Raw genomic sequence first — 19882 nt, forward strand, 5'->3', positions numbered from 1 at the left:
AATAATACCAGTATTTATACCCTATAATGCTAATTTTATGATAAAAGCACAGACCTTTTGGCCAAAAGGGGCCATATAATGCCAATATATATGAAAATTGTCCACCAGTGGGGAATCTCACCATCGGTGGCGGTATTTAGTATAGCGCAGCATAAAGACCGAAAGTCAATGTTTATACCGGTGGAAATGTACTAATGTAGGATAGCGTGCAGATACAATGACTGAAATTCAGTGCTTATACCACCGGTGGTAAATAATTTACTACCGTTGGTAAAATTACTTTCGACACATTTACCGCTCCATACCGCTGTACCTACATGATCGATATGTAGAAGCAAAATACTTTAATTTTTAACTACTATGTATCTGCATATATCTTCGGTAGTCAGATTTAATCAAATGTATCTAAAGTACATGTAGTTAAACTAGAAGGAAGGTATGTAGGTACATGTACGACGGGAGAATCAATTATTAGGATATCTGCCATTTGTGGTTAACCAGATGGATTTTGATTGGGCCTGATTGCCTAAAGTAAAACATATGTTGCCAAGCCTATATGTTGCCCCAGCAACATAATCTCAGCTTTCACTGTTTCCAACACTTCGTTTACCCTGTCACTCGCGTTCAACCACCACAATTCCAGATGGACGAAATAACCCACCTTGCCGACGAAACCCCATGTCCTATTCGTTCTTTCCCAGGAGGGAATCAACAACAGCTACAGACTTCCTTCCCGCTGGTAGCTTCTGACGATGACGATGATGACGATGAAGACCTTGATTACACCAGAGCTCTACCTGATGATTTCCAGCTTTTTCCGAAAAGAGCAACCAAAGTTCGAAAGTCTGGGCTGCACGAGCCCCCGAGACGAATGACAGGGGTACAGAAGCAGGACCAAAGCCAAAATCAGAACGGACGACGACAGACAGCGCTAGAAAAGGCCGAGAGAGCTCCGGAGAGAGTTATCGATCGAGCGCCAGAGAGAGCTCTGACAGAAAAGGCACCAGAAAAACCCCTTCCTCAAAGAGTATCTACTGAGAACAATTTCCACATTGATGTCATTCAAGCCTTGCAGCCGCCGCAACAGCAGATAAGAGGACAAGGATTGCATCAACAACCAAGAAGGATAGGAACCGGAATGGCAAAAAAGATTGAGACGAAAAATCGACGTAGGGTTAGCACAATGCTTGCGGCGATGAGATCCCAGGTTCAGAATGAACAGGAAGTTCCGGTTGTTACTCCATCAGTTGTATCATCAGCAAGGTCTTGGCAGGAAAATGATAAGGCAATGCTTGGTGATAAGGTGAAGGGTTCCTCAAGTTCCCAGGCGAAGTCAAATACCGAAGTTGCGCCGGTCGAGAAGGAGTCTTTGTATGTACCTCCGAGACGAATGCCGCTTCACGCTTCGTCGCGTGGTCTTCACCAGCCGGGGGCTGATATTACCCGTCGTGGGAATTCGGGAGGGAAGGAAAACATTCCTCCTGGAAAATTTCCCGCTGCGCGGGGTTTTGATAAGAACGCGGGGAGAGCTTCTAGTGAGGGCGAGAAGGAAACCAAACAAGCAAATATCAATACTAGTATCGGAAACATGAGACCACCTGAGCGCCATGCTTCCAGGGGGCCACAACGATTCGCACGGGAATCCTTAAAACGGAGTAGCGAGTCGATGATACTAGATGATGATATTTCTTTCACATCTAGCTCTACACCATCCACAACAGGGTCTGGAAACTCTTCGCACACTAGATCAGATAAACTCCGACTTCTTAAGCGTCGGAAACTTGGCATGCAACTCCTACCAACACCGCCTTCTTTGACGAAGGAAGAGGAGGCCGAGTTGGCGCCATTTTCACTCCCAATGGATATTCTTCAACCCGGGGCCCCTTTCCAAATCTTAGATGGCAAACAGTCTCGGCAACGACTAAATCCAGTATTACAGGAGGATTTACGCAGAGCTGAAATGTATGAGGAGTCGTGGCTTATGGCACAAGAATCTTCAGTTTCTCAACTTTTAAACTCTATTCTGTCTGATTCTACTACTCCACCTCATGAACTTACAGTACGGAAAGACTTCGTGCGAATATACTCAGAACCCCCATTTCCGTTGCTTTTCAAGCGTCTACAAGCTAGTCTTCTTTATGGGGCTCTATCTGTACCGAAAGATATCCTCGAAAAGAGTTCAGCAGCGAAATTTGGAGGGGTGGGTGCCGGCCACAAAGGTCAAGGCTGGGGTTGGGCAGAAGACATCGCCATTCGCAAAAATTTCATGGCCCTTTTCTTCGATTGTTATAGTCTATCGGCTTTGATCCCGGGGTTGGAAGTCGTAATTGGAAGAGAGATGTTTCCTGACCCCTACAAGAGCGCTGCAGAAAAGAGAAAGCTCGCCGAGGTGTTCGTAGAACGATATCTTGTGAAATGTGAAGATGTGTTAGCATGTTTGCCTGTTGAAACAGCTAGGGTGAGAGGTGCCGTGGCCAATTCGCATGGGGATAGCGAGGACTGGGGAAGCCCAGCATGGTTATTGAGGAAAAGTTTGCTGAGGAGTTTGTTACTTGTGTTGTTGATGGATAAAGGAAAGTCTCAAGGTGCGCTTGGGAGCTTAAAGTTATTTAAAAAGGCACGTAATCTCTTAGTAAACCCTATATTCTCTTAGAGCTGTTTTTAATTATTTTCAGTCGTCGCCGCATAAATCCTCGGCATCAATCCTCCAGTCCTTGTCAAGGCTGCTTCTGCCATCGGTAGGAGATATTCTAAGACCATTAAGTCACCTCAATTACCTCCCTGAAACATCACAACACCCGTTAGAAGAGTATGAGTACGAAATATCGAATCTGGCAGTAGATATGCGTGATGGTGTACGTCTTTGTCGAATTGTCGAGCTCTTAATCTATCCCCAGCCTCCGTCAGACTCAGAAAATGCACTAAAGAGTATTCATCAATTACCATTATCTTCCAACTTGAAGCTCCCTGCTACCACAAAAACCCACAGGTTACATAATGTTTCATTGGCCCTCGCAGCCCTTGAATCCGTTGGGGGGAATCCGCGCAAAGTTACAGCAAAAGAGATCATTGATGGGTTCCGCGAGAAAACGGTTGGACTGTTATGGGGAGTTGTTAGTAAGTGGGGGCTAGAGCTATTAGTGGATTGGGGAGAAGTGAAAAAAGAAACCAGAAGGCTCCAGTATAGGTCAAAGCGTCTTTCGAGCGGTGAGGATGAGGACATGGAGGAACCGACTAACTACGCGCAGTTACTGTACAAATGGGCAAGTTCTATCGCGGCATTACATGGCTTATATGTTGAAAACCTTACGACAAGCTTTTCGGACGGGAAGGTGTTTGCCAAGATTGTGGAAGAGTACGAACAATTTTTTCCAGTGAATATAAAGAGAGGGAAAAGCGCAACGTTAGAGGAAAAGCTGAAGGCACTTGGATGCAGCTCGTATTTTGGTAAGATCCATAAAAGGGATATCTCTAACTACATAATGCTGATCGGTTTGGCCATTTTTTAGCTGGATTGTTTGCCAATTCAGAGAAAAACGAGAGAATATTTGACGAGGATTTTATTATAGCTGGATTGGCCTATCTGTGCTCGAGATTGTTCCAATGGTCTGTAAAAGAACGGGCGGCGGTGGCAATCCAAAGGGCCTATCGGTCTCATGCTTTTCGCCATACTTCTCATAAACGCATCATCCTTCTCATTCTCGCTCACGATTGCGCTATAGTTGCCAATACACGAAGTAGGGTAACGAATGCTGCAATTATCATCCAACGGGCTTACCGAGCATATCTTCATCTTCAGATAAAGAGACTTATTAATGGCATGACGAAAGTCCAGTCTATTATGCGTGGTGCACTTACGCGTATGGTATTTAAAAAACATATAGCAGTAATCACCACATGCCAAAGGACATGGAGAGAAATAAGGGAATCTAGATTTCAGGATAGGATCGGCATTGCCAAGGAGGCAATGATGAGTTTCCAGGCTGTCGCCAGAGGTTTGCTATTGAGAAAAAGATTAGAGCGGCAAAGGAATGCCTTAAGGACACTCGAAGAATGGTGGCTAAACCGACTTGCTCAGCGGGAAACCCGAACAGAATACCTGATCTTGAGAAGTGCAACTATTATGATTCAAAAATGGTGGAGGGACCAAGTTGCGGTTCAAATTCCTCGTCGGGACTTCTACCATACACGAAACGCAATAGTCAATATTCAAACCATTGCTAGGGGTCTACTGGTACGTCAAAGGTGCGAGCATAAAATTCGAGCGGCACGTGTCATCCAGCAGCAATTCAAAGCATATAGGGCGGGTCTCGTGGACCGATTAAATTTCCTTGAGTTGAGATGGGCGACACTCAATGTTCAACGTCTTCGCCGATCTTATGTCATAGCACGGCAGGAGAGGGGGCAGTTTATAGCCTTGAAGGCCCAAACAACAATTCTCCAACGTAATTTCCGGAGAATTATTGAAAGGCGTGATGCGACAATTTTGATCCAAAGAAGTTGGAGGAAGTTCGCCTGGTTGGTTAGATTAAGGAAAATATTTAGAGAGGTGGTCATGATCCAAAGTGTGTGGAGGGGATATAAAGTGCGAGAGGCATCAAATGCCAGAGTGAGAATTGCGCGGCGAAGGGTTCAGAAAGCTATATTATCCCAAGTGGCAGATAATGACCGATTGTGCGAAAGGGAAAAAAGGGGGCTGGAGTTAGTCAAATCACCTGCGGGCTATGGAAGAGGTGTCATGCAATTGGGTACGCCATCGCATAAACGAAGAGTCTGTGGTCAATACTAACCACTCGTTTATAGATGTCGCAACCAGATATTCAAGAGAATGTGCAGTTAGAGTCGTCAAGAATGAAGTCGCTATGGCGGCACTCCTCTCCAATATCGAAACATCTCTTAAACAAACACAGAAGTCGGTCACATCCGCTGTCACCCGGAACCTTACCCTTGCGGTCAATATAATTCACAACATTTCAAAATCATCTTACGCAGTCGTAATACTCGCAAAACCACCCCAGAAACCTGCGAAAAAAACAGTAGCTGGTCATGCTACTATTCCAAGAGATGTTTTTACTATAATTCTAGATGTCATCGATACTATGAAGCTTGCGGCCGCGAATACCCCACAGTTAGAAATTCTCACCACTTCGGTATGCGTCCTGAAGCGGGCTGTAGCAAACAATAGTGTACGTCAAAGACTTTTAGCAAGGAAAAAGTGGGTAGAGAAACTTGGCGCAGTTACGAAGGGGATCAAAGCGGAGGAGGAGAAAAGGGTTAATACCAGAGGCGGGAGTGGGAGAACGGAGTTGGTAAAATCTTCTGCTCTTGAGCAGATCATAACCGCTCTGCATAGCTGATTTTCCGGTGCTCGATACGTTTTAAATGGGCTCATGACTACGATTTTTCTTGCTTGGGAGCTAGGGGGGTCGGTTTTCACTTTTTTCACTACGCACTATTTTTGTACGGCACATTTTATGTTTGTTTATTGGCCGGATGAATTGGCACCGTAAACGAACGAAGGGAGTTTTATTCTACGAATTGGTTTTGTGGGTGTTTAGGACTAATGGTTTTTGCTTTCATTGATGTAGATTTTGTTCGCTATCTCATCGAAGTAACTATATGTACTAGTTTAGATACATGTAGTCACCAAGAATCTCTCACTCAATTCAAGTTCTTGTTGCGGTGTTATCTAGGGAGATTGCACGTGACCCGTAATGAACGTCAGTGGCGTGGAGAAGCAACGATTTAGAGTAGAGTCGACAAGCGAATAAACACAAGCCTCGAAGCTAGAGCATTGGTGCCTGTCGCCCGGTAAATTTCGAACACGACTGCGGCTGCAGGTCCCGATAAAGGTGTGTTACCGAAAATTTAAGCTTTTTTAGATGCCTAGTTTTTTTTTTTTTTTTTTTTTTCTTTTCTGAGGCGGGTTTATTGCCACCCTTGTTAGCTGGCCAGTGACCTCTGGGGTTACTCGCTTGGCAGTACTTACTCATGGCGTATCACTCGGGGCTTTTGGTATTATCTACGAGTAGCAATTAATGGGATGAGGGGTTTGGAGGGGGTTTATGAATTTTTCTTTATTTGACCGATTCAAAGAGAACCTTTTACATGCTTTTATTCTGGGAGGATCAGTAGCTGGCTTATAGCCAGGTTAAATACATGTAACTCTAATGTAAACAGTATTGCTGCTTCTGGGGTAGGTAATTGTACATGTTTGCATCACACGCATCGTAAAAGATGAATTATTTCCTACCGTATCAGGATATATAGGAGGCACTGGTTGGAATGTTGGGACGCTCTAAGAATCCGATCTACTTTAACCATTGATTGAGCTACGCATCTAAGATAGGAAGACATTAATGCGTAGATAATTCAATTTAATGAGGTGAAGTGAATTGTCGAGGGATGCCAAGGTGAGGCTGGGAGACAGTGCCAATAGGGTGGCTACTCCAAAACATGGCTAGTGCAAGGGCACCTGATTACTCGCAGCGAGTAGCGATATGCACTGTAAAAAAAGCCAACACCAAAAGCTAGAGTAAACATCTGACAATTAAGTTAGCAGGAACCTTCGCGAAAGAATAAGTTAGGAAAAAAGAATTCTAGAAAGCGACTCATTTGGAGGTTGCAGACCTTACTAGCCGCATCATTTTCGTTGTGGACCCCAAAAATAATCATTCCCCACCCCAAATCTTTACTTACGCGATTTGATTGAAATTGTGTTCCTTGAAGATAAAGTAAGTGTCAGTATCAGGCTTGTGGTATGCGGGAGTCTTTTTCCCATTAAGAATATTCGAGCTTGGTTGATTCGATTTAACTGTTGTTTTCGTTCCCCTTTACACCATTCCCCAGCAAAGCCCAGTTGCGTCGCGCGGCTTCTTCCCTTGTCCTGTCGTGTCTCGTCTCGCCACTCTTCACGCGTCGACCCCCGCGATCTTGATTCTTGATAATCAGATTGATCTCCCGCGCTTTTCTTTTCTCTCTGTTTGTAAACCGACACTGCCGGCGCCCAAGGCATTCAATTTCTTCCTTCCTTTTTTTTCTCACGCCTTTTCTTTCTGGACTTACTATTCCTCCCTCTGTTGTCCTTTGTACAGTGTTCAGCGCACTTCAGTCACGGATCCCTTCGTCGCTGAACAAAATACACAGTACCTACATCATAGATACTCGTTCTCCAAGTCCCACTATCGATATTATTACTGCCACTGTCGCTGCTCTCCCTCGCGCCCTCAAAAACGTGCGTTTCAATCAGAACTGCGATCGTTCGCCTGGTTAAGGCATCGTGTCAGATTAAAAAAAATTCTTTAATTATCAAGTATGTTGAGGTCCTTGCTCTCCATAGCTTATCCATATATCACGTTTTATTTCTAGCTGTCCTTTCACCTGCCCTCTCTCCCTTTCCAACCCCCTCAACTGCTACTGCTCTCCACAACCCCCCTTCCACACACGCACTCTCTCTTTCCTCGCGCCTATCTGCTTTGGCTATTCCCTCTCTCCGTCTTACATCTTTTATAAGTCGGAAATATTTACATTCTGTAGCACGAACTCTTGGCCATCCTTCTCAGGAACTCGTCACTCCCGCCTTTACCCCAGATCGCTCTAAATGCCGGTTCGTGGTGCGGCAGCTGCTTCGGCGCGCAAACGGAAGCGTAATAAAGACGACCCCCTCGCGTCAGATTCCGACGACGAGAACTTCAATGATGCTCCATCCCCGAGACCGACCAGTCGTAAATCGAAGCCTTCTGGCAAGGGCAAGAAGAATACATCCAGTGGCAGGAGAAGGCATGACACCTATGATGATGATGATGAGGAGGACGATGAAGACGAGATCTCTGATGATGATGGAGAGTCCATCGATCAGGATGATGAACCAGTAGAGGTTGGTCTATCTGGGCGACCAGTACGCAAAGCAAGGAAGTCTAAGGCTACCAACTATGCCGAGGACGATTCGGAGGAAGTCGAGCGTGTGGACGAGATTGAGGACGACGATGAAGACCAACAGGCAATAAAACCAAAAAACTCAAGAAAAAACGTCAGAACAGAAGCTCCACCTGCGAAAAAACTTGTCATCAAGCTAAGAGTGGGTCCGGCTCAAGTTGGACCGAGACATGAGGCCTCAAATCCTCCCCCTAGAAGATTTACCAGGGCTGCTTCAGCAAACGCACAGACGCGTCCAACTACTGCTGGTAAAGCACCTACAAAGACGACGGGCACCCGTGGGGGTAGCGTTGGGCCTCCTACTGGTACCGCTCTGGGAACAAGAAGAAGCAGTCGACTAGGACATGACAATGAACCACTTGCGCAACTTGTCAACTCCGGAAAACACTCAGAAGTCCTTGGTCACGAAGAAGTTATATTGGAGGAGGGTGAGAGTTCATTGGAAACATCTGCAACCCATATATCCAGTAACGGCGATTACAAAAAGGAAGAAGAAGAATCGATGTTATCAACAGCAGCGGTTCATGGAAGTTACGGTTCAAACGCCATTGATGATCACGATCAGAGTGTACCTGCGGAAGTTACTGTGGAGGTCCCTGCTACAGATACCATCGAGGCCGAAGAAGATTTGGATGCGCCTGGAGACGAAGAAAGCGTACAAGGAGATCTCGATGCGGGCCACGAAGCAGACGAGGACGAAGACGTCCTACCTAGCAAACGAACCCGCACTAGAAGTATCGGTGGAAGCGGGCTTCGTGACTCTACAATCTCCCCACGGACAACGAGATCAGCCGCAGACAAAGAGCGAGCAATGACCATGAGTGCTGATAAGCGGAGCCACAAAGATTCTCCGTCCAAGGGTGGGAAACGTCTTGGACGGTTGAGGAAAAGTAAGCGCGGGGGTAGCCGAAAGGCCGGGGGTGAAAGTGACGAAGACGAGTACCGGGAAGAGGAAGGGAGCGGCGATGAGGAATTGTCATCAGATGCAGGCTCACCTTCAAAGGCACCAAGATCAACGCAGGCATTTATAGCCCAAGATGATGAAGATTATTCCGAGGCAAACAACACACGACGCGGAAGAAGTCAAGGGAAGCGGCCAGAGCAAGCAGCTTCTCAACTGAGAAGTAAGCGACGATTAGATTCCTCAGATCATGAACAAGTGAGCCAGGCCGAACAGTTGGAGGCGGCGGAAGAACTCGAAGAACTAAGACCCTCACCTAAACGGCGGAGGGCAACCAGAGGATCTGGGCCTTCTGGGGGCGAGGCTCCCGACAGGACTCTTAGAAGACGAGCTCAACCTGTTGATTATCGGATTATGCGACCTGAAGCCGGGATATTATTTGACGAGCCCGAAGGGGGCGCATCAACCCCCTCAAGGAGACGTACTGGGGCTGCTGCTGCACCAGGAAAATCTCTTTTCGATACTTTTGGCCCATTTGGTGGTGGGAGTGGGCCTGTGCCTTTGTTTGGTCGGCCAGGAAAATTCAGCAATTTGCCTCTCGATATTGACTCTGATAGCTCAGACGATGAAAGAATGCAAAAACCTAGTGGTGCTGGGGGAATGACTGGTATTGGCGGAGGAATGGGTATGACTCCCACAACTGCTGCAGGCCCAGGGCTCCTCCCTTCGATAGCCCAGACGCACAATATGGATGCACTTCAAGGGACACCGGCAAACCTTGGAAAGGTTACGAAGCCGGCGAAACAAACGCTTGCAGATGCGGACCCGTTAGGTGTTGCTACAGATATTACTTTTGATAGCGTTGGTGGTCTAGACGACAAGATTCATCAACTTAAGGAGATGGTCCAATTGCCTCTTTCTTACCCAGAAATCTTCGCTGCAAAGAACATGACCCCACCTCGTGGTGTGTTATTTTATGGACCTCCAGGCACCGGTAAAACATTGATGGCGAGGGCTTTGGCTGCTAGCTGTAGTTCCGAGAGCAGAAAAGTTACTTTCTACATGAGAAAAGGTGCCGACTGTTTAAGCAAATGGGTCGGTGAAGCCGAAAGGCAGTTGAGGTTATTGTTTGAAGAGGCCAAGAACAATCAGCCAAGTATCATCTTTTTTGATGAAATTGATGGTATATTTTCGCCCCTTTTTGTTTCATGATGTGGTATCTCACTGTATATATAGGTCTTGCTCCTGTCCGTTCGAGTAAACAAGAACAGATCCATGCCTCAATTGTTTCAACGTTGCTTGCTCTTATGGACGGCATGGACGGTAGAGGCCAAGTTGTGGTCATCGGAGCAACCAATAGGCCAGATGCGATAGATCCAGCCTTAAGAAGACCTGGTAGATTTGACAGGGAGTTCTACTTCCCGCTTCCTGCAACCGAGGCAAGAAGAAAGATCATCGATATACACACAAAGGGATGGGAGCCACCGTTGGAGAATGCATTTAAGGATCAATTGGCGGAATTAACGAAGGGATATGGTGGTGCCGATCTCAGAGCATTGTGTACAGAAGCTGCTTTGAATGCCGTACAAAGAACATATCCTCAGATCTACATGACACCGGAGAAGTTGAAGGTTGATGCACACAGTATCAAGGTTTCGGCCAGAGATTTCATGGTATCCTTGAAGAGTGAGTAACTTGTGCCCATATATACTTACAGAATATCTCTAATTTTCCTAGATATGGTGCCTTCTTCCGAGCGGTCATCGTCTTCGGGGGCATCGCCATTACCAAGGCATATCGAGCCATTGCTTTCCTCCCAACTTGATTCCATCAAAGACGCTCTTCAGTTGATTCTACCTGACAGGAAGCGTTTGTCTGTTTTTGAAGAGGCGCTGCTAGAAGATGACATGGGTGTAGACGGAGGCTTTGAGCGTGAAAAAATGATGTCGGATTTTGAAACTGCTCGGGTCTTCCGTCCAAGGTTATTGATTCATGGACCTGCGGGTATGGGCCAACATTATATCGCTGCCGCGATTTTGCACCACTTAGAAAAAGTTCATGTTCAGTCATTCGACCTTGCAACTTTAATGGGTGATGCAACGAGGTCAATGGAGGCTGCTATCGTTCAGTTATTCGTTGAAGTAAAACGGCGGAAACCTAGTGTTATTTTCGTTCCTGAAATCGATATGTGGTACTCATCGCTGTCTGATCATGCCCTAGCTACATTTAGAGGCTTGCTACAGAGTATACCTGCCAATGAACCTATCCTTTTTCTTGGAATAACCGAACAAGAGGTTAAGGACCTATCTTCCCAAATGCTCACGGAGTTTTTTGGATACTCGCGAAAGGATCGCTTCGAACTTGGGAAGCCGGATAAGGTTTGTTCTCGGTATTTTAAAGCCTATATATTCATAGGGTATTAACGGTACTATGCAGGATGCACGATTCCAGTATTTCGATAATGTGATCTCGCATATTCGCAAGGCACCTACAGACTTCCCGCCCGACGCCAACAATCGCAAAAAAAGGGTTTTGGAGGTGCTTGAAAAAGTAGCGCCACCTCCACCCCGCGAAATGACAAAGGAGGAAATCAGAGCGCAAGAGCAGAAGGATCGACAGATCAAGAATTGGCTTAAAATTAGGCTTAACCCAATGATGGAATCTATCAAACAGAGATACCGCCGTTTTAAGAAGCCAGTCATTGAATATGATCTCATCAAACATCTTCTGGACCCCCCACCCCCGCCTGATGTCGAGATTATAACCTCTGATATCCCACCTCCACCAGCACAAGAGCGTTACAGAATATTCTTTGACGAAACTGATGAGCAACTCAGAGTCCAAGACACAATGGCCAATAAGACATATTACAATTTGGACATCGATGTTATCGAGGAAAGGTTATCAAACGGGTATTATTGTACTACTAAACAGTTCCTTCAAGATCTGGAGCATATACGATTCGATGCGGATATAAGTGGCGACAAAGAGCGAAAGATGAAAGCTAATGAGATGCTCACGAATGCCGAGGTCTTTGTTGCCGATGTTGAAATGGATGCTGGCTTTATCTTACAATGCGAGGACATGTTCCGGCGAGAACAAAAGAAAAGGGCCGACATTCGGGCGAAACGTGAACGGAAAGCCAAGGCATTAGAAGACGCTCGTGAAGCTGCCGAGAAGATAGCACCACCCGCTAATCGCCCAAGTAACGGAAGCCCCGCAAAACCCAAGACAAACTCTCATGAGAGTCCAAGCAATGGGGGTTCTTTCAACTCAAATGGTGTCCTTGAAGAAGGGGTTGTGCCATCCTCAAATCCTGAAAATGAGTTACAGAGTAATGACCACGCAAACGTGCCCGCGACACCACACTCGCGGATGGATCCGCATTTGGACATGGACTCGTCATGGGTGCCCTTTCCGAGTCAACAAAGTGGGTCAAACAGACCAGCAACGCAGTTAACTCAGATGTCCGCTGCAACTGGAGCTTCCGTGGGATTAACTCCATTCAATAATGATATTGGTGGTGGTAGCGGTAGTAATATGGTACTCAACTACGCGTCGTCAACAACCTCCGGACAGAGAACTAGTGATGGGGCACAACAGAGATCGAACATCCACTCAAACAGCAACGGCACACAAAACAGCAATAGCTTCATCAATACGAATTTAGAACCAGTTTTCCCAAATCCTGAGCAAAACGACTCACAATTACCTGATACGCAAAGTAAGTTTATTTTTCTAAAAAATATGGACCTTTTTTCCTAACCGGGTTTTTTTAGTTGTTGCCTCATCTTCAGACCTCAACAGTAGTCAGTCTCTAGCGTCACAATCAACACCCCGATTTTCTATCGGATCACAAGGAGGCAGTTTATCTCAGGGCGAGCAGTTCGGTAGTAGTTTTACAGCACCACCAATATTTGAGCTGCCAGCACCGAAAGCCCCAAAGCTTATCCTGGATAACGAGAGGATCGACAATATACATCACCGGTTATCTGAGGGTACATCTGGGTACTCTGTTGAACAACTCGAACAAGTGAACGCTGCGATGATGGACGCCATTTGGAAATCTAGGATTCTCTGGAATAGGAATGAGGTTGCGGACAAAGCGATGGAAGCGTTTGAAGAAGTTGATAAAGACATAAGGGAGTTTCAACAAGTGATGACTGCCAGCGGAAGTTTCTAAAAGCCTTTCCCAGTACCCTACTTTGTATTTTGTTTACCCGGGTTATGCGAAATTTTTGATTTGGGATTTTTATATGGGATTTTTTCTTTCTTGTGTTTCTATATCTTCATTTCGTTTACTGTACTTGGTCGTTATAACTTCTAGAGTGTGGTAGAGTTGGTTTGCGACTTCTTTTATCTTTATTCTTTTCCTTATTATTTGAAATCCCTATGCTCTCAATGCTACTGCAAGTAGCGAATAACGAAATGAGTAGGGAGGAAACTTGTGTGCAGGACGCAGGGATCAGAATTGGATGAAAGAATAATTTAGTAATTTTTGACATGCTCTATTTTGCTTGTACGATCACGACTCTATGTTTTCATACTTCAACTCCTCAGACCTTACTTTGCCTTACTTTTTTTTTTTTTTTATGCGCATGTTTGGTGTCCTTTTTCTTTTTCTTTCTTTTTGTGTTGGAATCAATGGTATGTGCGTTGGTGGGAGGGCCGTGTTTTCTCTTATAATACTTTCACTCGTGTCTTTATTTTCAATTGAACGAACGCTTTAGGCGTGCTATCGATTCGCGCGCGAAATTCGATTCACCGAGAAGGAAAAAAAAAAGGAAAAAAAAAAATCTATACGATTACTTGTAAGTAAGGGCAAGCGAGGATTATTCTTTGTACATAGAGTATACCCCCCTGCTGAGGTACTGTAGGTTTATGTACATACATAAGTACATATGTATATATTGTAGCGAAGTGGTTCAATAAGATCCAGGATCGCAACAAAGACCATATGTACACATACATAGTACTGGAGCTAGAGGAAAGAAGGGGAGAAAAGCAAGCAGCAAAAATATGCACCACTTATATCGAGGACACGAACGAGCCCAGCCCATGAGTATAGCAATCCTCTCGGAGGGAAATCAGCTGGAGTGGCCGGCATGCACGTTGGCGTGTTTTAAATAACCCACGGCGACTGCTGGTGCGAGGATTTTGCCGACCTTATGGGCGAGTAGGAGTCTACACACGATAGCCGGGTTTACTATCGCAAGTTTAGGCCGTCGTGAAGAATCTTGTAGAGTGGGTGTATATACCAATACCAAAAAATCGGTGAAATGACTATCACATCCGGATAGATCTAGATGCCGCTGGACAGTGGTACGTATTCCAGCTAAAATGTGGTATTTTATATAACCAAAGTTTCTTTACTACACGTAGCGGGTAGGGCTGAAGAGTGATGTACTGATGCTAATGTAGAGGCGTATATTGGCCGGCGCCGGTGCAGTAAAACTTTGCTATTAAACATCCCCTCCCCCTTCAGCCACCTAGTCGGGTTTTTGTTATTTAGACATAACTTTCTACAAAGATCATTGTAGAGAAATCACCAGCTTTTGGATATCGTTTGAGGTTCCAACTGTTGCTCATGTTGTGGTTTTGGTAATGTCTGTTGTCTCATGTTGAGTGGGTCAACAACATTATGTTGAGTGGCCGCTTCGAGTGACATTCTGTGCTGTGGCTCTTTCGTAATGAGCCACCACCACCGCCACACAATGCAACCCAACCCCAACCAAGCCAAAACAGAGCTTCCCCCACCATCATCTATCACCATAGTTCCAAACTCGCTACAGATACAGCTATGGCCTCAAGTAACATCCACGCATTTTTCGCCCAGCGAAGAGCCGACAACTCTCTCGTCGTTCCCGGTTTGTACTAGCTGTCTTTGAATGTTGCACGGGCTTTAATAAAAACTGACCTGTTTCAACCCCGCCAGATCCTCCAAAGTTCGACCTCGAAAGCTACATCTCAAACTATACCGGTACGGTGTTTGTTCACCTCATATCTGTGGACTGCGACTAACATCTCTGGTGCTGTAGGGCGAACCCAGATTGAGAGACTCCTTCATATCGGACTACATTCCCCACCGCTATGCGTCGAAGCTCTGAAACTAGCCATCAAGGCGCTGAAGCAGACGTCGGATGTGCCACGCTATAAACTCGTAATCGAACAGCTCAATAAGCTAGCTCCCGATGACCCAGAAGCTGTGATGGATGAGGAGTGGGTTGAGAAGACAAGCAGACGGGTTGCAAACAGTACCGAGAAGATTGAAGCAGACTTGAAGAGCTATAAACACAACCTTATCAAAGAGAGCATCAGAGTAAGACCCATTGATCCAGCTGGGGGAAACCGGTAAGGTGACGGCTAACCGATCTTTCACGGCGTAGATGGGTCACGAGGATCTCGGCAATCACTATTATGCATCCGGGGATCTCGTCAACGCTTTCAAGTCATACTCCCGCATGCGGGACTTCTGCACTGCGCCCAAACACATCCTCGATATGTCCCTCCAGATTATCCGCGTCTGCATTGAACAGGGGAATTACATGTCTGTCCAGTCTCACATTGTCAAGATCCGCAGTCTTTCCCGCTCCGCCGAGGAGGAGGAGGCCCTGAAACCGAAGCTGTGCGTCGCTATGGGCCTCACGCAGCTTGCCTCAGGGGCTTTCAAAGAGGCGGCAAAGAGCTTTCTAGAGACTCCGCCGACCCTTGGAGCAACATATAATGATGTCATCTCTTCCAATGACGTTGCGGTCTACGGTGGGCTCTGTGCGCTCGCCAGTATGGAGAGGTCGCAGCTCAAGAAGGAGGTGCTCGATAACAACGACTTCCGAAACTTCTTGGAGCTGGAGCCGCAGATGAGGAGAGCCATCGCGTACTTTTATACGGCGAAATACTCGAATTGCTTGAAGATTCTCGAGGAGTACCGGAATGATTATTACCTCGACGTACATTTGGTGAAGCATGTGAATAAGCTGTTTGAGATGATTAGAAGCAAGGGAATCGTGCAGTACTTTATCCCGTTTTCGTGTGTGTCGTTGAAGAGTATGGCGGAGGCATTTGCGACGAACGAGAAAACGCTGGAGAAGGAGCTGGTGGGGATGATTGGGAAAGGGGTTTTGAACGCGAGAATAGATACAAAGAATAGGGTATGCTTGTCCTATACGGCTTCTTTGATAAAGTCCCTAGTCTCGCTATTTAGTTGTGGTTAAGCTTACCATATTTGAATTCCAGCTTCTCACCGCAAAGGAAACCAACCTCCGCACAGCAGTCCACCGGGATACTCTAGCGATGGCGCAAAACTACGAGCGCACCGCCAGAATGAGGCTGATGAGGATGAACATCCTCCGTGCAGGTCTGGAGGTCCGGGGCCCCAAGGGGGGACAAGGCCATCCTTCTGGGCCCGCCCAGGGCCAGGGATGGATTGGCCATGCTGGGAGGGCTCAGGGGTTTATGGAGAGGTTCCACCACATGGGTTCTTGAGCAAATGATTCACAAATATTCACTTTTATATCTCTTCCTTTTCTTTCGGGTCTTATTGTTATTGATGGCAAAGATGGGGCGGTTGAGGGTCGTTCGTTTTCGTTTGAGAGTAAAATTCCTAAAATTAAAACAAGAATCGGGGACATTACTGCAATGTGGCTATATGTACTTAGCTACATGTAATCAGTAGGCAGGAGAAGGTTTATGAATTCGGGCATCTCAATGAATAGAATAATCGGGTAAAGCGGCGTTCTGGATCATGAATGGTCACTCAGCGCACGAAAGCTGCCTGTTGAGGTATATGTAGGTAGTGGAATAACAACGGGCTTCTTGGTCGTGCTCAAGTAGTGATGGCCACGAGACAAGACAAGACCAGATTGACAGTTGTTTCGTCTCGTATCCTGTTGGTGAGTGATAGGTCTCGGGAGTCTCGAGATGTCTCGAGAGTACCGCGAGATAATTGTGGTCTCGTATTCAATAGCACTAAACGGCTTCAATTGAGAGAATATTTGAATTTAGACTGAAGTATAATCACGTGATCCATAAAGTTCAAGATTTTGGAGAATGGATCACCCAATATTGGATCTGTAGGGACTAAATAAGTAGCGGCAAAGTCTTGCATTATATCTCGAGACCAACCTCAGACTCGTCTCGAGATATTTGTCCTTCCATAATCGCTGTATTGCCAGGTCTTGTAGGCAAGTCTCGAGACAAGAGCTCGGGACGCCTTGTCTCGTGGCCATCACTATGCTCAAGGCTGCGGATCAAAAAAAAAAAAAACACTGTTCATATCCCGGTAGAGTGATATCATGAAATCAACCACTTAGATACCTAGCTAGCCCCAAATCGTGTCCCCAAGGTATCCATTTCCTGGGGCATCAAAGTTGAAATCGCCCAAACAATATAGTCTGTCCAGCTCTAGTATCAAGGGTCTTTTCTGAGCTCTTTCGTTAACTGTTCGCAGTGGTTGTTGTTGTTGTTGTTGTTGTTGTTGTTGTCTTGGCGACCGAGTGATCGGGGGTTGAAGCAGGAGGCGGCTTCCATGACGTACTGATCACTGAGATGATTCAACACTCCAATCATTTCTGTGTCAATAGTTCTCCTGGAATTAAATCATCGGCTCGCACGGTAAGTGATGGAGTTAATTCGCCTCAGCCACTAGTACCTGCAGGCCAGGCTATGTAAAGTAGTTACAATTCCCCCCCCCGCCCGGGATTGAGGTAGATACATGTAGCTACATGTATGCTAGTAGCTGAGCATGTAGGCCCCATCATGGGATATAGCTCGACACCCGAGTGATGGCAGATCGACGGATAAACCGGTAATTAGAGTAGTACTGTCCGGGGGCGACGCTCTGTGTCCTGGTTTGGGTAGATTTGCAGATCCTCGAGAGCGGGCCAGGGATTGTCATTGTTTATGCAGGGCGCACCGGCCTCTTTTTCCACTTTCGGCATATGACTCGATGATACATATGAGTCTATCGATAAGCTACTAGTCATTGCACCAACCCGGCAATCCTATATAAATCACGTCTCTCCAACTTAAACCCAAGTCCCCATAGAGTACATCCAGATATAGACAACACAAAAAAAACACACACACACACAATGCCGCCGCCCCCCCCCCAACCCGCAACGCTCCCAACCCTCCCGCACGACCTCCTCCGCCTGCTCACGGCGCACCTACCCACAGCCTCCTCCCTCGCCGCGCTCTCGCTCACCTGCCGCTCCCTCCACGCCTTCATCGCGCTCGAGGGCTGGCGCGTCTTCGTGCGCACGCGCTTCCCGGCGTTCCCGGCCGCCGCGGGAACACCGGCGCAGTGGCGCGCGTGGGCGAGGCAGCAGACGACGGTGGAGCGCAACTGGCGGCGGCGCGGGTTTGTGGCGGCGGTATTGGAGGTGCAGTTATCCAGCGGTGGTGGTGGTGGTGGTGGTGGTGGTGGTGGTGGTGGAGGAGGTGGTGGGCGACGTGGCGGTAGAGGCGGCGGTGGTGCTGGAGGCAGATGGGCGCCGAAAGGGCGGCAGACGCTCGGCTACGTGCCGGTGCTGGATCTGAGCGAGGCGTATGGCGGCGCGGGTGGCGGCGAGGAAGAGACGCTGGTGGTTGGCGCGGGGCCAGACATTGTGGTGCGGCGACGAAGTGCGGGGAAGCGCGGTGTGCGGTGGTGGGGGTTTGGGGACCGGAACGAGCGGGCGGGGCGGGACGACGTGACGGCGCTGCGGCTGCTGGAGGGATCGGGGTCGGGGTCGGGCGGGGAGACGGCGGTGGTGGGGCGGGCGAATGGGCGGCTGGAGGTTGTGGGGCTGGGGACCGCGGGGAGGCAGCCGGGGTGCGTGGGGCGGGCGGAGGTGCTGGCGAGGTGCGAGACGGGCGGGGGGCAGGTGAAGGATGTGGCTGTGCTCGGCAGCAGCAGCAGCAGCAGCAGCAGCGGGGCAGCGGGGCTCGTGTGTGCAGTCCTCGGCTCCTCGAGTGTTGCGCTGTACCCGCTCTGCGACCCGCCAGAGGAGACGCAGACAGAGCCCGTCGAGGCGGTGTCGAGCATCGCGTTGGCCGACGTCGTCGGCGGCGGCGGCGGCATCCCGTGGAAGACGGCGTTCCTGTCGCCGGCGCTCGTGGCGCTGGGCACGACGGGCGCGCAGCCGCTGTCGGTGTTTGCGCTTGGGCGCGAGGGCTTCCGGGCTCAGCCTGTGCGCGCGTTCTCGGCCGCGGCGTGCGCGGGCGTCGATGCGCTCGGCGTGTATGCGCTTGCGCCCATCGGGGGCGGGGGCGGGGGCGGGAATGTGCTGCTTGCGGGGTGGTATGACGGCGTGTCACGGTTTGGAGTCCCCCCATTCTTTTCCTTTCTTATATCCATATTCTACTATAGCCCGCATTGGCATAATAAATAGTGATGATAATAACAAAAACAAAAAGACTCCACGACCTCCGCACCCCCGCCCCCTCCGTGGCAGAATACAAAGACCCCATCGACGCCCAAACCCCCATCTACGCGCTGCACCCCCTCGGCCACACGCGCTTCCTCGCGGCCGGCGCCCGCCACTGCATCCTCAAGATCTTTGACCTGCGCGTGCCCACCTCACACAGCAGCGGTGGCGGTGGCGGTGGCGGTGGGTGGGCAACATATCTTGCGCCGCCCGCGCGCTACCGCGCCCACGGCATGGGGGCGGGAGGGTCGGCGGCGTGGGAGAGCCCGCTGTATTCGCTTGCCGTGGCGGCGGGCGGGAGGAGCGTGTATGCGGGGGCGCAGGGGAGGGTGTGGGAGTTGGATTTCTTGGGTGCTGGTGCTGGTGCTGGTGGTGGGGGTGGGGGGCAGAGGAGGGATGTGGGTACGCGGTTGGGCATGTATGAGTTTGGTGGGAGGGGGGCGGTGTATCACCAGGGCCCTGAGACGGAGATGGGGAGGGCGGGGGCAGAGGGGGGGAGGTTGGATGGGCGGTGGAGGGCGGTGTAGATGGTATAGAGATGAGGGCTGTGGATTAGAAGGTGTGTGCGGGGGGGGGGGGGCTCTGTGGGGTGTAGCTTGAGGGCCGGTTTTTACATGTACTTTTTTCTTTGGCATTTAGA

The 19882-nt window shown here is 48.4% G+C and overlaps 4 protein-coding genes across 4 annotated transcripts; all 4 read left to right on the forward strand.

The window, feature by feature from the left end:
* Positions 1-643: 643 nt before the first annotated feature.
* Positions 644-5357, forward strand: H6S33_009426 (uncharacterized protein; the record flags this gene model as incomplete). The annotated part of the gene is made up of 4 exons (XM_044840820.1): positions 644-2617; positions 2676-3447; positions 3510-4748; positions 4804-5357. 4 exons carry the CDS (start codon positions 644-646, stop codon positions 5355-5357), a joined length of 4539 nt encoding a protein of 1512 aa, XP_044698241.1.
* Positions 5358-7600: 2243 nt separating this feature from the next.
* H6S33_009427 (uncharacterized protein) lies at positions 7601-13019 on the forward strand (the record flags this gene model as incomplete). The annotated part of the gene is made up of 5 exons (XM_044840821.1): positions 7601-10019; positions 10073-10522; positions 10574-11214; positions 11273-12560; positions 12616-13019. The coding sequence occupies 5 exons, from the start codon at positions 7601-7603 to the stop codon at positions 13017-13019; spliced, it is 5202 nt and encodes a 1733-aa protein (XP_044698242.1).
* Positions 13020-14636: 1617 nt separating this feature from the next.
* Positions 14637-16318, forward strand: H6S33_009428 (uncharacterized protein; the record flags this gene model as incomplete). Its single annotated transcript, XM_044840822.1, has 5 exons — positions 14637-14703; positions 14772-14816; positions 14875-15155; positions 15223-15984; positions 16070-16318. 5 exons carry the CDS (start codon positions 14637-14639, stop codon positions 16316-16318), a joined length of 1404 nt encoding a protein of 467 aa, XP_044698243.1.
* A 1607-nt stretch (positions 16319-17925) lies between these two features.
* On the forward strand, positions 17926-19769 carry H6S33_009429 (uncharacterized protein; the record flags this gene model as incomplete). Its single annotated transcript, XM_044840823.1, has 2 exons — positions 17926-19133; positions 19232-19769. 2 exons carry the CDS (start codon positions 17926-17928, stop codon positions 19767-19769), a joined length of 1746 nt encoding a protein of 581 aa, XP_044698244.1.
* Between the last annotated feature and the right edge of the window lie 113 nt (positions 19770-19882).

Source organism: Morchella sextelata (genome assembly GCF_020137385.1).
Source record: "Morchella sextelata strain SCLS chromosome Unknown scls_3, whole genome shotgun sequence".
NCBI classification, from domain to species: domain Eukaryota; kingdom Fungi; phylum Ascomycota; class Pezizomycetes; order Pezizales; family Morchellaceae; genus Morchella; species Morchella sextelata.